The 13354-nt window shown below is 61.6% G+C and overlaps 1 protein-coding gene across 1 annotated transcript in view; it reads right to left on the bottom strand.

Annotated features, from left to right (window-relative positions):
* Positions 1–6450, bottom strand: part of LOC105549364 (mucin-5B-like) — a 133229-nt gene extending 126779 nt beyond the window's left edge. The window contains 9 exon segments of the mRNA XM_011993868.1: positions 199–324; positions 412–625; positions 738–847; positions 1683–1773; positions 2168–2282; positions 2654–2915; positions 3255–3314; positions 4201–4278; positions 6378–6450. Of these exon segments, the coding sequence (XP_011849258.1) occupies positions 199–324; positions 412–625; positions 738–847; positions 1683–1773; positions 2168–2282; positions 2654–2915; positions 3255–3314; positions 4201–4278; positions 6378–6450 (1129 nt within the window).
* Positions 6451–13354: the final 6904 nt, after the last annotated feature.

Raw genomic sequence — 13354 nt, 5'->3', positions numbered from 1 at the left:
GGACAGGGGCCTCAGCCAGCCTCAGGGGCCCGGGACAGGGGCCTCAGCCAGCCTCAGGGGCCCGGGACAGGGGCCTCAGCCAGCCTCAGGGGCCCAGGACACTAGGACTGGGATCCTTCTTTTGAGGCTTGGCCATGGGAGCACAGCCCCCTAGTTCCCAGGGTGCATCTGTGTTTCCCAGGGGCGGGGGAGCCTCACCCTCAGGGCAAAAGCAGCCGGCCACACAGTGGTCCTCGCAGGCCCGGGAGTGCTCCTGGTTGGAGCAGGTGTCTGTGCAGGGGGAGCGGCACTCGTGGTACTGCATGTTGCTGGGGCACGTCTGGGCTGCGGGAGGCAGAGACACGGCTCATGTCCGCCCGCCCCGGCCCTCCCTGCCAGAGGGTTTGGGGGACAGGGCGCCGGGACACTCACGGCAGAGGTCAGGGCCCCGCCAGTCCTGGGGCAGCCCCCCGGCGTGGGCGCACTGCCGGGAGTACTCCGCGAGGGTGTGGCAGACGCAGCTGAGCAGGTCGGTGCCTCCGCAGAAGCAGAGGTCTTGCCTGCAGGCCTCCAGGTAGCTGCCGACGTCCACCAGGGCCACACAGCTGGAGAACAGCTGACCATTCAGGAGCTCCTCGCAGATGCCCTAGAACAAAGGCCACAGCCCGACTGAGTCCTCAGTGGGGAATCTGGACCGGTTCCAGGCTCACAACCCCTCCTCCTCACCCTGCCGGGCCCCTGTTCCCTCCAGGGCTTACAGAGCCAGTGGAGCAGTTCCTCGGGGGTTCAGGGACAGGGTCCTCACACTGCTCCGTGGGGTCGTCCATCTTCTGCAGGTTCCCAAACTCCATGGGAGTCAGCTTGATGTCTGCGGGAAGCACGGAGGTGGGCTCTGCCTGCAGGTCCCGGTACCCCTCAGCCCAGCACCCGAGCAGCAGAGCCCCCACGGCCGGGTCCCTGGGGTGGGGTTAGAAGGGCCATAGGTGGCTCCTGTTCCCTCTGGATGCCTGAGTTGTCCTGGCTGCACCTGCTTGGCCACCCCATGCATGCTGCAGGACCCTCAGGGGGTCTGGAATGATGGAGAGAAAGCCCAGGAGGTTGGTGTCCAAGTCACAGGGGACTGCCGGCTGAGTCCTCAACTGACCCAGGACCCTGGTCTCCTCCTGCCAGGCTGGCGGGAACCCGAGCACCTCCCAGTCCACAGAACCCAGCCAACCCAGCGCTAGGCCTGCCTTGCCAAGGGCTGCTGGACACCCAGGCAGACTCAGTTCCCCACAGAGGGACACCCTGTACTCGGGGCTTGTATGGGGCTTCACAGGCCTGGCAGGGGGAGGTGGGGAGTGGGGCCTTGGCTGGTGCAGGTCACATTTGCAAGGCCACAGCCTGGCGGCAAAGACTCAAAGACCAAGAAGGAGGCAGGTCTGTCATTTCAGGAGAGGGCGTGCGGTCAGGGGTCGCCACCCAGAGCAGCCACACAGAGCAAGGGGCCCAACGGGCGATTTGCTCCCAGCCTGCACCCCTGAGACAGGCCGGCATTTGGGGATCGCGTGTGTACAGGTGTGTGCTGTGCTGGGAGGGAGGGCAGCTGCCTCCATGCATCTGTGCATGTGTGTGCCGGAGCGTCGGAGGGTGTGTGTGCACACAACACTGAGCCCCCAGGGGACGCTGAGGAAGGGGCTGATGGCGCCATGTGGGGGCCTTACTGTGGGAGAGGAGCTCGCTGACCACGGGCATCCCGTTGAAGTCTCCACAGAGCCCACAGGTCTTGTTGGCATATTTGGCGTCCAACTCCAGCTGCAACGGAGGAGACATCAGACACCCGTCCCCACCAAGGACGGATGGACAGATGAGGCTCAAGCCTGAGATTTCCGAGGAGGGGCTGAGGCCCACGGAGGAGACACCCCCAAAAGCAGTCTCCATCCTGAGGGCACAGACCCCGGGACAGCATTGGTGTCTGGGCACCTGTTCTTGCCTGCTGTGTGGGGTGGGGTCTGACCCTGACGGGGCCCAGGGCGCCTTTTACCCTCTCTGGAAAGGCTGTGGGATCGGGCCAGCCCTCGAGGGCTGGAGGTGCACACCGGGACACCCCCACCCCCCAGCGTCTCTTATACACATCTAGGCTGTGGGATCGGGCCAGCCCTCGAGGGCTGGAGGTGCACACCGGGACACCCCCACCCCCCAGCCTCACCAGCAGACTGTCATCGTGGTTCCACATGAGGACAAGGCCCAGTCTGGCCTCCACCTTGGTGTAGCTGCTGCTCTGCTGAATGAAGACCCCAGACTGGCTGAAGGGCAGCAGGACCCTGCGGAGGGAGGCAGGGCTGAGGGGCTGGGAGCACGGTGAGGAGAGATCCCAGGCAGGGCAGATGCCTGTGGTCGCAAATGGGACACGGTCATGGTGACCATGAAGTCACGTCTGGGATGGGGACAGTGACTTCTGGAGCTCTGGGGTCACAAGAAGCTAGGAAGGGGCAGAATAAGAACCTGGGGATCCCAGGAGGGGATCCAGCTCGGTGGACCAGCTCGGGGGACCAGGGAGGACCCATGTCCAGCTCTACTCTCAGGGGCTTGCCAAGAAGTACACATCCTCCCCAGGACTGCCATGCCCCCGTGACCCCCCAGGAATGCCGTCCCCACACACCGCGTGGCCCACCCTCCGAGAGCCCAGACTCACGGGCGGCCGTTGACCAGGACAGAGCCGTTGGTCAGCTGGATGACCACGCCATCCACCTTCATGAGGACCCTGCTCAGCGTGGGGGCTGCTGACTCCTGGCTGCGGCGCAGCTGGACGTTGAAGTCCTCGTAGGCGGCGCCGCAGTGCTCGGAGAACACGTAGTTGCAGAGGCCGGGGAAGCGGAAGACGTCGCCGTCGAAGGTCTTGTAGTGGAAGTCGCCCCAGGTGCTGCACACCCGCCCGTTGTGTGCCGGGTTGGAGGCTACGGTGGAAGCAGCATGGCGTTTGGGAGCGTCACCCTCACCCTCGTCCTGTACCCCTGCCCCTGCCCTGCACTTTCTGCCCCACCCCAGCGTCCTGCAGGAGGTGCTGCTGCCCTGGACGGGGCACCCAGGGGTCCTTCCTGTGTCTGAGAAGTCCCAGAAACGTGTGCAGGGAAGTGCTAGGCCCTCTGGTTCCAATACCTACCCAGTGGCTCCAATACCTACCCAGTGGCCACCTGGAAAGCTGGGGCCCCTCTCCACCAGGCACCTCCAGGCCTGAGCGGGGAGCTCAGCAAAGCTAGGCCCCTTCCCCACCCAGGCCTCGGGGCTCCACTCACCTCGTACCACGGGGATGGTCCTCAGAGGCGGGAAGAGAGTCACCCCACGGGGCGGGACCCCTGCGGAGACAGGGACTGGTAGGATGCACACACGGCCCCCAGGTGGGGCGGGGCTTCTGCAGTCAGAGATGTTCCAGCGTCCGTGGGTCCCGGCTCCTGGCTCTGAAACCAACTCTGGATTCTGCCGCGTGTTGCCCTCCCGCCCCACCACCACCTGCTCCTTGTGTGTTTGCAGCTGCACACCCTGAGTTCCATCTGCACCTTGTGTGTTTGCGGCCACGAACCCTGAGCCGCACACCCTGAGTTCAGTGTGACTTTCTGCTTCCTCCCGGCTGTCACCAGGAAGAAGCTCTCAGGGGCTGCCAGCTCTCTCACACCCATGGGCCTCAGAACCTGAGTCTGCATCAGCGGCTCAAGTCAGTCTCTTGGGTGCTGAGATTAGGCACATCTGGCCCGATTTGGAGAAATGCAATCTGAGAGTTTGCCAGAAGCCCCCGACTCTGGCTGCCCTCGCCTGCCCCGCCTCTGCCAGGGCTGCTGGGCCCCCACGGGCTCCCGCTAGCACAATCCACACCGGGACGGCCGGCGCCAAGGGAGATACCTGTGTTGCTGAAGTGCCAGGAGGTGAACGGGGGGACACTGAGGCAGGACCCAGCTCCAGATCCCTGGAGGGTGGCCGGCACCCACAGGACATGGGCACAGCCAGCCTGCCCCACCCTGCAACTCCTTCAGAGCCTGAGCGCTGCAGGGGGCTGGCCCAAGGACAAGCAGGTAGTGTGACCGACCAGGGTCATGGATGTGGGGTGTCCTCCTGTCCTCCCAGGTTTGGTCCTCAGCGGTGGCCAACTGGGGAGCCTCCCTAAAACCAGTGCCCCTGGGAGCCGTGCCACTCAGTGGAGGGTGGAATCTGACAGGCTTAGGGTGGGGGCCGGACGCTCAGACTCACCACCAGGTCCCTGGGCGATGGGAGAGAGGGCAGGGTGGTGCTCGTAGCTGGATTCGGAGGAGCCGTCCTGGGCATGGCCTGCAGAAAGAGGAGGGGGGCTGAGCCCAGATGCAGGGTGGCTGAGGGGGCTCAGGCTGCGACCACAGATGCAGCGCGGACACCAGAGGATCGGGAGGCCATGGTGTGTGCAGGTGGCCTGTGGCGAGGGCTCTCTGTGTGCTGGGTTGGAGGTCCTAGGGGGCCTCTGTCCATGTGAGTCGGAAGTCTGAGCCCAGACCCTCCAGGAGCATCCCCTCAACCTGGCCCCATGGAGCAGGTGGTGTCGGGACCCTTTGCCCCAATCTGGCATCCCCATCTATTCATTCGCACTCACTGCAGAGCATCCCAGGCCCTGGCCTCCACACTCAGGACCCCCGCCCACTACAGTGATCCCACTGAGGGGCTGGAGCAGTCAAACGCATGGGAGGGGTCGGCCCCAAGACCGCCTGGAGGAGCTTGCCTCCCTACAAGCAGCAGATCTTGCAGGAGGTTGATCTCCAGGGTCCATGGAGACTGTGCAGAATGTCACCAGATCCCAGCCCAGCCCCGCACAGCCCCACACATCCCTGCACAGAACCAGCATGGTGGGACCAGCCCCCAGCCACAGCCCCGCACAGTCCTGCACAGAACCAGCATGGTGACCAGACCCCAGCCCTTCACAGCCCTGCACAGCCCTGCACAGAGCCAGCATGGTGGGACCAGCCCCCAGCCCTTCACAGCCCTGCACAGTCCTGCACAGAACCAGCATGGTGACCAGACCCCAGCCCTTCACAGCCTCGCACAGCCCCACACAGTGCCAGCATGGTGGGAGGGGCGCCCGGCCCAGCCCAGGACCCTGCAGAGAGGGGGTCTTGGGGAAAGCTGTGATTCATCTGCATCCCAGCCCCAGCTTCCCAGTTCCCGCGCCTGACATAGGGGTCCTCAGGCCAGGCTGGGAGACCCCCCTCACCCCCATACCCTCTGCCCCCAGTGGGGCCCAGTGCGTCAAATGTCAGTGGGCAGAGGGGCCCTTAGCATCTGCAAGCCCCATTGGACAGACAGAGACAGTGGCCTGAGCCTCACTTACCCCGTCCTGGCCCAGGCCTGCCCCCATCTTCTGAGCCCCGCAGACCCAGCCCCAGCCCTGCCCTCTCCTGGGAGCAGCCTGGGAGAGAATTCCTGCTTCTGAGATGAGAGTGGTACAGACGAGGGATGGGGGGAGCAGAGTCTGGCTGGGCCACAGCTGAGGGCAGCATGGAGACACCGGGAGATAGTTCTTGCTCTGGGACTGCCTGGCAGAGGGCCAGAGGCTGGGGACAGGGCTGGGCGAGGGACCTGGGTGGGCCATGTGGCCGTCTCAGCAGTGCTGAGGTCCCTGCCCTGCTGTTCCAGGAGCCCAGGAGCACCCACTCCCCCAACCCAACCCCAGGCATTCCCCTGACAGGGGCACATGGTCAACAGCAGACCCAGGCCCAGGTGTCCCCTAGAAGCAGAGGCAGGGACTTACTGGCCCAGCGAGGGGCCGTTCAGATCACAGGGCCTGGAGCCTCCCGCATCACCCTCTTAGCCCCCATCACCCTCTTAGCCCCCATCACCCTCTTAGCCCCCATCACCCTCTTAGCCCCCATCACCCTCTTAGCCTTAGGCCGGGGGTGAAACAGTTCCCCTGTGGACCTCACCATTACATCCTCGCTCAGAGGCTGAGACCCCCCCAGGAGACCCCCATCGAGGCCCAGACAGGGAACATGAGCTGGTAAACTGGGCACGTGTGGGGTGTGCAAGGGCAGGTGCCTGGGGCTGATGCCCTGACCAGGCCCAGCGGGGGCCGTGAGCCACTGGAGATACTGTGGGCCAGGCACTGTCGGCCGCCGGGGATAAGTTCAGGGATCCAGGCGGGGAGGGGAAGCCGGAGACCTGAGCTCCTGCTTCCCTGCCTCAGGGAATGGCCCAGCCTCAGAGGTCCCTGAAGCCTGGAGATCCCTTAGCAACCCCACGAGGTGGAAACTGCTCGTTGGTGGCCAGGGCCACAGGCAGGGGCTCTGCTGCTGGGCGCCGTTCATGGCACATGCCCGGAACCCAGGGCAAAGACTGAGCTGCCTGAGGCCCACTCAGTACCGCGCCACCTAGGACTAGTAGAGCGGCCAGGGACCGAGCCGTACCTGTGTGCCGGGTGCAGGCCAGAGCAAGAGCCAGGGTCCAGAGTGGGGCCAGCTTCCTCTGGCCGACACCCATCGTGTGGACGGCGGGGAAGAGTGCCCTGTCCCTCGGCAGCCTCTGAGGAGGGACCCAAGGTTGCAGGAGCCTTTTGTAGCCCCAGAGCTGGCTCCGGCCCCGAGCTTCACATGGGTGGGCGGGGCAGGGCCTGTGGTTCCCCCTCACCCGAGTAAACAGTGGGTGCTCACTGCGGGCTGGCCCGCGGCCGGTGGCAGGCAGAGATGGGTGTGTCTGCCAGTTTCCGAGGGCTCCCCCAAGCCCTGGCCTGCAGGGGTTCTCCCCACATACCCCACCCTAGACTCTTCCTGGGCACCGTGCCATGCCCAGCAACCTGTGAGTTCCCGGTGCCCAGAAGTGAGTGCTCAGAACAGCCTGGAGGCACCTCTTTGACACTAAACTCTCTGCAGCAGGACGGGGGGCCCAGCCCAGCCTCTCCCTTTCCTGCCATTCCTCCCGTGGCAGACCTCCTGGTTGGACCCTCCATGTGGGCAGTGGAGCTGCCGACCTTGGCTGGGGAATGTGTGGCTGCCTGGGAGGGAGAAGCCAGCCCCAGCCCAGTCCCAAGCTCCTTATGGTCACCTATGTCTCCCTTTCTGTGCCTTTTCCTCCCCATGTCTGTCTTAGCCCAGGTGCCTGGAGAGAGAGCACTTCATATGTGACAGGAGTGTGGGGAAAGGGAAAATGATTGAGTGAGTGAATGAATGAGTGAATGAGTGAGTGAGTGAGCCAAGGCGTCCCTCAAGCCAGCCACATGCTGCCACTGAAGTGGTGCCAGCCAGCCTCACCCTCCCTAGAGAGAGGCTCCTGGCAGCAGCCTCCAGGCAAGTGACAGAACCCCTCCCTCACCATGCAGCCCCTCCCAGCATTGCCCAGGAGTCCACCTGTGCTTCAGTCTCCTGGTGCCAGGCGGGCAGGGCCAGTTCCATTCACATGATGGTCTCGGGCCACCCAGATCCAGAAATGCTCAGTACCCTCTGGACAGGAAGCTGTTGACTGGTCCCAGCAGTCCCAGTACAGAAAGGTCCCAGTGAGTCTTTGGCCTGAAGGGCTCTGGCTGAAAAGGTGCTGTTGTGTGATGAACACTTGCCCAGATCACGGGTGTGTGGTAGGACACTGGGGTTGGACTCTCCCTCGCAGGCAGCCACATACTCCCCAGCCAAGGTCAGCAGCTCCACTGCCCACATGGAGGGTCCAACCAGGAAGTCTTCCATGGGAGGAATGGCAGGAAAGGGAGAGGCTGGGCTGGGCGATCTGCCCTGCTGCAGAGGGATTAGGATCAAAGAGGTGCCTCCAGGCTGTTCTGAGCACTTGCTTCCAGCTCTCCAAGGACCCATCCCAAGCTCCTTATGATCACCTACGTCTCCATTTCTGTGCCTTTCCTTCCCCAGGTCCTGTCTTAGCCCAGGTTCCTGGAAAAAGAGCACTTCATATGTGGCAGGAGTGTGGGGAAAGGGAAAATGATTGAGTGAGTGAATGAATGAGTTAGTGAGTGAGTGAATGAATGAGTGAATGAGTGATTGAGTGAATGGGTGAATGAATGAGTAAATGACTGAGTAAGTGAACGAGGGAATGAGTGAGTGAATGAGTCAATGAGTCAGTGAGTGAATGAATGGGTGAATGAATGAGTAAATGAGTGAGTGAGTGAATGAGTGAGTAAGTGAATGGATGAATGAGTGAGTGAAGGAGTCAATGAGTCAGTGAGTGAGTGAGTGAATGAGTGAGTGAATGGGTGAATGAATGAGTAAATGAGTGAGTAAGTGAATGAGGGAATGAGTGAGTGAATGAGTGAATGAGTGGATGCGTGAGTGAATGAGTGAGTGAGTCAATGAGTGAGTATATGGGTGAGTGAATGTGTGAATGAGTGAGTGATTGAGTCAATGAGTGAGTGAGCAAATGAGTGTATGAGTCTATGAGTAAGTGAGTGAGTGAATGGGTGAATGAATGAGCGAGTGAGTGAGTAAATGAGTGAATGAGTGAGTGAGTGAATAAGTGAGTAAATGGGTGAATGAGTGAATGAATGAATGAATGAGTGAATGAGTATATGAGTGAATAAGTGAGTGAGTGAATGACTGCGTGAATGGGTGAATTAATGAATGAGTGAGTGAATGAGTGAATAAGTGAGTGAATGAATGGGTGAATAAGTGAGTAAGTAAGTGAGTGGGTGAGTGAGTGAGTGAATGGGTGAGTGAGTGAATGAGTGAGTGAATGGGTGAATAAGTGAGTGGATGAGTGAGTGAATGAGTGAGTGAGTGGTTGAGTGAATAAGTGAGTGAGTGAATGGGTGAATGAATGAGTGAATAAGTGAGTGAATGGGTGAATGAGTGAATGAGTGAGTGAATAAGTGAGTGAGTGGGTGAGTGAGTAAGTGAATGGGTGAATGAATGAATGAGTGAGTGAATAAGTGAGTGAGTGAATACGTGAGTAAGTGAATGGGTGAATGAATGAATGAATGAGTGAGTGAATAGGTGAGTGAGTGAATATGTGAGTAAGTGAATGGGTGAGTGAGTGAGTGAGTGGGTAAGTGAGTGGGTGAGTGAGGGAGTGGGTGAGTGTGAGTGAGTGGGTGAGTGAGTGAATGAGTGGGTGAGTGGGTGAGTGAGTGAGTGGGTGAGTAAGTCAGTGGGTGAGTAAGTGAGTGGGTGAGTGAGCGGGTGAGTGAGTGAGTGGATGAGTGAGTGGGTGAGTGAGTGAATGGGTGAATAAGTGAGTGAATGAGTGAGTGAGTGGGTGGGTGGGTGAGTGAGTGAGTGGGTGAGTGAGTGAGTGGGTAGGTGAGTGAGCGAGTGGGTGAGTGAGTAAGTGAGTGCGTGAGTGGGTGAGTGAATGGGTGAAAAATTGAGTGAATGAGTGAGTGAGTGAATGAGTGGGTGGGTGAGTGAGTGAGTGAATGGGTGAGTGAGTGGGTGAGTGAGTGGATGAGTGAGTGAGTGGGTGAGTGAGTGGGTGAGTGAGTGAGTGAATGACTGACTGAGCGAGTGATCACACTGGAAGCTGAGTGGCTGACAGGGTTAGGTGGACCACCCCAGCCACTGGTGCTTCAGGAGGTCTGACCTGACCAGGTATAGCCAGGGTTCCCCTGAGTCACTGGCCCAGTTCATACCATGACCTCTGAACAGTCTGAGTCACCAGCCTGGCCCTCAGAGGGGAGTGCCCCCTGCGTGTCTAAGGCTGGGCCAAGCCCCAGGGCACCTGGCCAACTGGCCACCCAGGCCTTGCAGCCCCAGCCACAGCTTTCTCCTCCCTCAACCAGATGTCACCCAGGGCCGCTACTGTGGTCCAGGCTGGGGGTGACTTCCCCCCGCCAGTGTTGGTGACCCCTGGCTGTGCTGGGCTTCCTCCTGGGACCTTGGTTCAGGCACCCAAACCTCTGGGCATGGGCCACGGGCTGACCGCCTGGTCCCATGCAAACCCCACCAGGCCAAGGCCTCAGGAGGCCTTAAGCCAGTGCCTACAGTTCCAGAGCCTACAGCCCCAAGCTCCACACACCCAGAACTTTCCAGAAAACTCACTGGGCCTTGTTTCCGAGCCCTGTAGGGGCTTCCTGTCTGTCCCCAGGGGCAGTGAGGTCTCGGCCACGCCACCAGCCTCAGAGGGGAATCTAAGGGTCACTGCAGGCTTCCTGGGACCTCTCAGAAGGTGCAGGCAGGGTCGGGCGAGCCCCAGCGCAGCTGCCTGGCTCCTGAGAACCCTCCCTGAGGCCTAAAGCTCTCAGCATATGCCCAGGAGTCCCACGCACCGGAGGGCTCCACGCCACCTCAGCTCCCAGCCCCCCAGCCTGCACAGTAACTCCTGCTGCCTCCCAGCAGGGGCCCTGGCCAGGCCGGCTGGATACCTTCCCCCAGTCTGGGGCCAGTGTCAGCTCTGAGACCAGCAGCCAGCACAGGTGTAAGGCCAGTGACTTGGTCTCAAAATCAGGATCACTCTTCCCCCATGAGTTCCCAACCTCCCGAGGTAGCCGAGCATGGCACTTGCATCTCGGAACCCTGATGCCCCGGGCACCCTGCCCGCAGCACCGACCACTTAGCAGGCATGACTGCATGTGCGGTCCGGGTGGGGCTGCAGCAGGGGCCTGGGGGCCGGTGATCTGAAAAGCAGGTGCATCCCTTAAAGCAGACCCTGCCTCAGCCCCTGAGAACGGTGATGACCCCACGGGGCAGGAGTCCACCCTCCTGACTTGAGCCTGCATGCTCAGGTGAGAGGCACCTTCAGGGAAGGTGTGTGCCTGGGACCAGCAGCTGCCTGTCATCTGGAAAGTGCTTGCAGGAGGAGGGTCACCAGAGCGGGGACAGTGCCGGGCGGTGGGAGCTTGCTTCTGTGGGATGTGCAGGAGGAAGTCTGTGCATGGTGGCGGCACGTGGGCTCCGCTGGGACTGCAGCCCACAAACCCTCCCTCTGCACTCTGGTGCCAGAGGCCCCACAGCTCTGGTCCTCGGTGGCCGCCAGTGCCCTCTCTCCCCGGGATCTGACAGGTGAATGCAGACAAGAGGGCACTGGAGAAAGGGCGGGGGTCACGGCCCCGATAGGAGCTCCCAGCCAGGTGTTGCCACAGAGACAACAGGATAAGGAGCGGAGGGAGGCCCGGCCACATCCCAGGACCGCGCTGTCTCCTGCCACCAGGTGCTGACCCCACCTCCAGCCCCCCGGACTTGGGAGGAATTGCGTCAGACAGTTTGCCCTGGGTGACTAACTCATGTGAGATTAACCCCGGCCCGCACCACATCCGCACCACATCCAGTGGGGAAAGCCCCCTGGGGATGGCTTCGATCCCACAGAGCTGGGGAAACAGCCTGGGGTGGCCCGGGGCCACCTCCCCTGGAGGAGGGAGTGAAGAGGGTCCTGCTCCCAAGGACTCCCCAGGAACCCCAGAATTCCCTGGGAGCCTCTCAAAGACTCCTACAGGTGTGTATGTTCCAGGTTCCTCAGCCCCACCAGGCCCAGCGCACACTGTTAGGGGCACCTGGCCCAGTCTGCCTTCCAGCAGCATCAGGAGAGGCCCCCAGCCCAGCCTGAGCCCAGCCCAGTGGTTACTGGCCAGGTGAGCAGGGGAGGGAATCACTGGTTTCAACATCGCAAGCCCTGGGCTGGGCTCACACCCTGCCCCTAGCCTGTCACTTCCATCCCAGTTTCTGGGCGCAGCCCCCAGGAGGTCACCTGCAGGGCCACTGCGGTCAGCCTGGCTCTGGCTGGCAGGACCTGGGGAGGCCACACCCGCGCTAAGGCACCCAGAGTGGAGGGTGGGGGTCTGTCCTGGGGAGACCAGGGGAGGGCAGCTCCACACACCCTACCCACAGGCGACCCCAGGGCTCTGTGGAGCAGACATCTCCCCCTCCAGGTTGGGGGGGGTGGCATTGGACAGCACCTGCTGTGGGGCCCTGAGCCCGCCATTACCCTCCTGTACTAGCTGTAAAATGGCTCATTTACAGCCCACTGCTCAGTGCCCTACTGCCCTAGGAGGAACCCAGCCATGCACCCCCACAGCGCCCAGGCATGCTGGGTCCAGACGGGAGCTCGGTGCCAGCCCTCCCCACCCTCCTCCTAGACTTGGGGCCACTGGGGGCCTGCAAAGCACCTGTGTCCTCACCCACAAAACGGGTGGAGCCACCATGTTCGGCCGTTTCTGCCACTTCCACGCTCTGAACGTAGCCTGTCTCGTGCCTGCTGATTCAGAAAACGGTAACTTAGCACCTGTGACCCTCAGTCTCGCCGAGGCCAGGGCGGGCCGTGGGGTCCAGGACAGCCCTGAGTGGGCCTCTGACAGTCCGTGTTCTGGGGGATGTGGCAGAATCAGGAAGCCTGATCAGGCTTCGTGTGGGAACTGGAGAATGATTTCGCAGAAAGACAACAGTTTCTCAGCGCCGGGACCGGGGTAGCTCTGGCTTTGGAAGGGGAGGTGCCCCGGGCGGGGCCGGGAAACTGACACAGGAATTATCTAAGGTTGTTGACAGGAAGAGCGGGCTTCAGCGGTGGATTTTTACCAAGCCAGGAACTTACACAATAAGGAGGAAGGAGTCTTAAATTTCTTCCTGGCTTTCCCAGGGGGCCCGAGGGAGAGCCGTGGCGGCCGTGCCCACGGCAGGGTTAGGTGGCCCTTGCCCGGAGGGAGCTGAGACCCCACTGGGCCCTCTGGGCGGGGAAGGGGCAGAGTAAATTTGATTTTGTGGTGGGGCTGCGTGATCTGGAGCCTTCCTACGTTTATTTATTTTCTCTGAATCACTGGACAAACAGAATTCCTCCCAAGATCTGGCTGCGGCTGCTGAAGCTCTGGTCCCCAAGGCCCATGGTTCTGGCCAAAGCATCAGTTCCCTGCACTCGTGTCCACAGCAAGGGCCACACTGACCCCCGGGAGTGGCCGTTGGCTCCGTGGGCCTCCCACGTGGCAGAGCCGCTCATCTGCACCCGCACGGGCGGGTGATGCTCCGTGCTGGGGGCCCTCCTGTGCCTGGGTCCAGCTCGGCTCCTGGGAGCTCCTCATCCCCCTCCCCCACTCCTCAGCCCCATGCCTCTGGCTCCCCCGTTGCCCTCACACCTCCTGGACCCCAGGCACCTTCAGCAGGGCTCCTGAGTGCACACACACCTGTGAGTAATTTGGGGCTAGGGGCTGGGGGGAATCACAGATTCTGGGGTAGATCTGTGGACCCCAAATCCCCCTCAGTCCATTGCCCAGCCAGTTTCCTGGATTCTGCCACTCCCCTGACTCTGGTAGCCCCAAAGGCCCATGAGAGTCAGGGGACACTGCCAACAAGTTCCCCCCTCAACTCCGCCATGCACACACTGCCGCTCCTGGGTGGGGGGCCCTGCCAGGCTGTGTGCACCATGGATTCCCATCCTGGTCGGCCTCGGGGATAGGACCAGCCAGAGCATGCTGCCCTCGCTGCAGTTTCCAGGGGCCCAGACCAACCAGGGCACTGGGGCACAGGTTAGC

The sequence above is a fragment of the Mandrillus leucophaeus genome, unplaced genomic scaffold (genome assembly GCF_000951045.1).
Source record: "Mandrillus leucophaeus isolate KB7577 unplaced genomic scaffold, Mleu.le_1.0 Scaffold435, whole genome shotgun sequence".
Taxonomy (NCBI): Eukaryota; Metazoa; Chordata; class Mammalia; order Primates; family Cercopithecidae; genus Mandrillus; species Mandrillus leucophaeus.
Note: the sequence above shows the minus strand (reverse complement) of the source record. Positions and strands in the feature narration are given on the sequence as shown.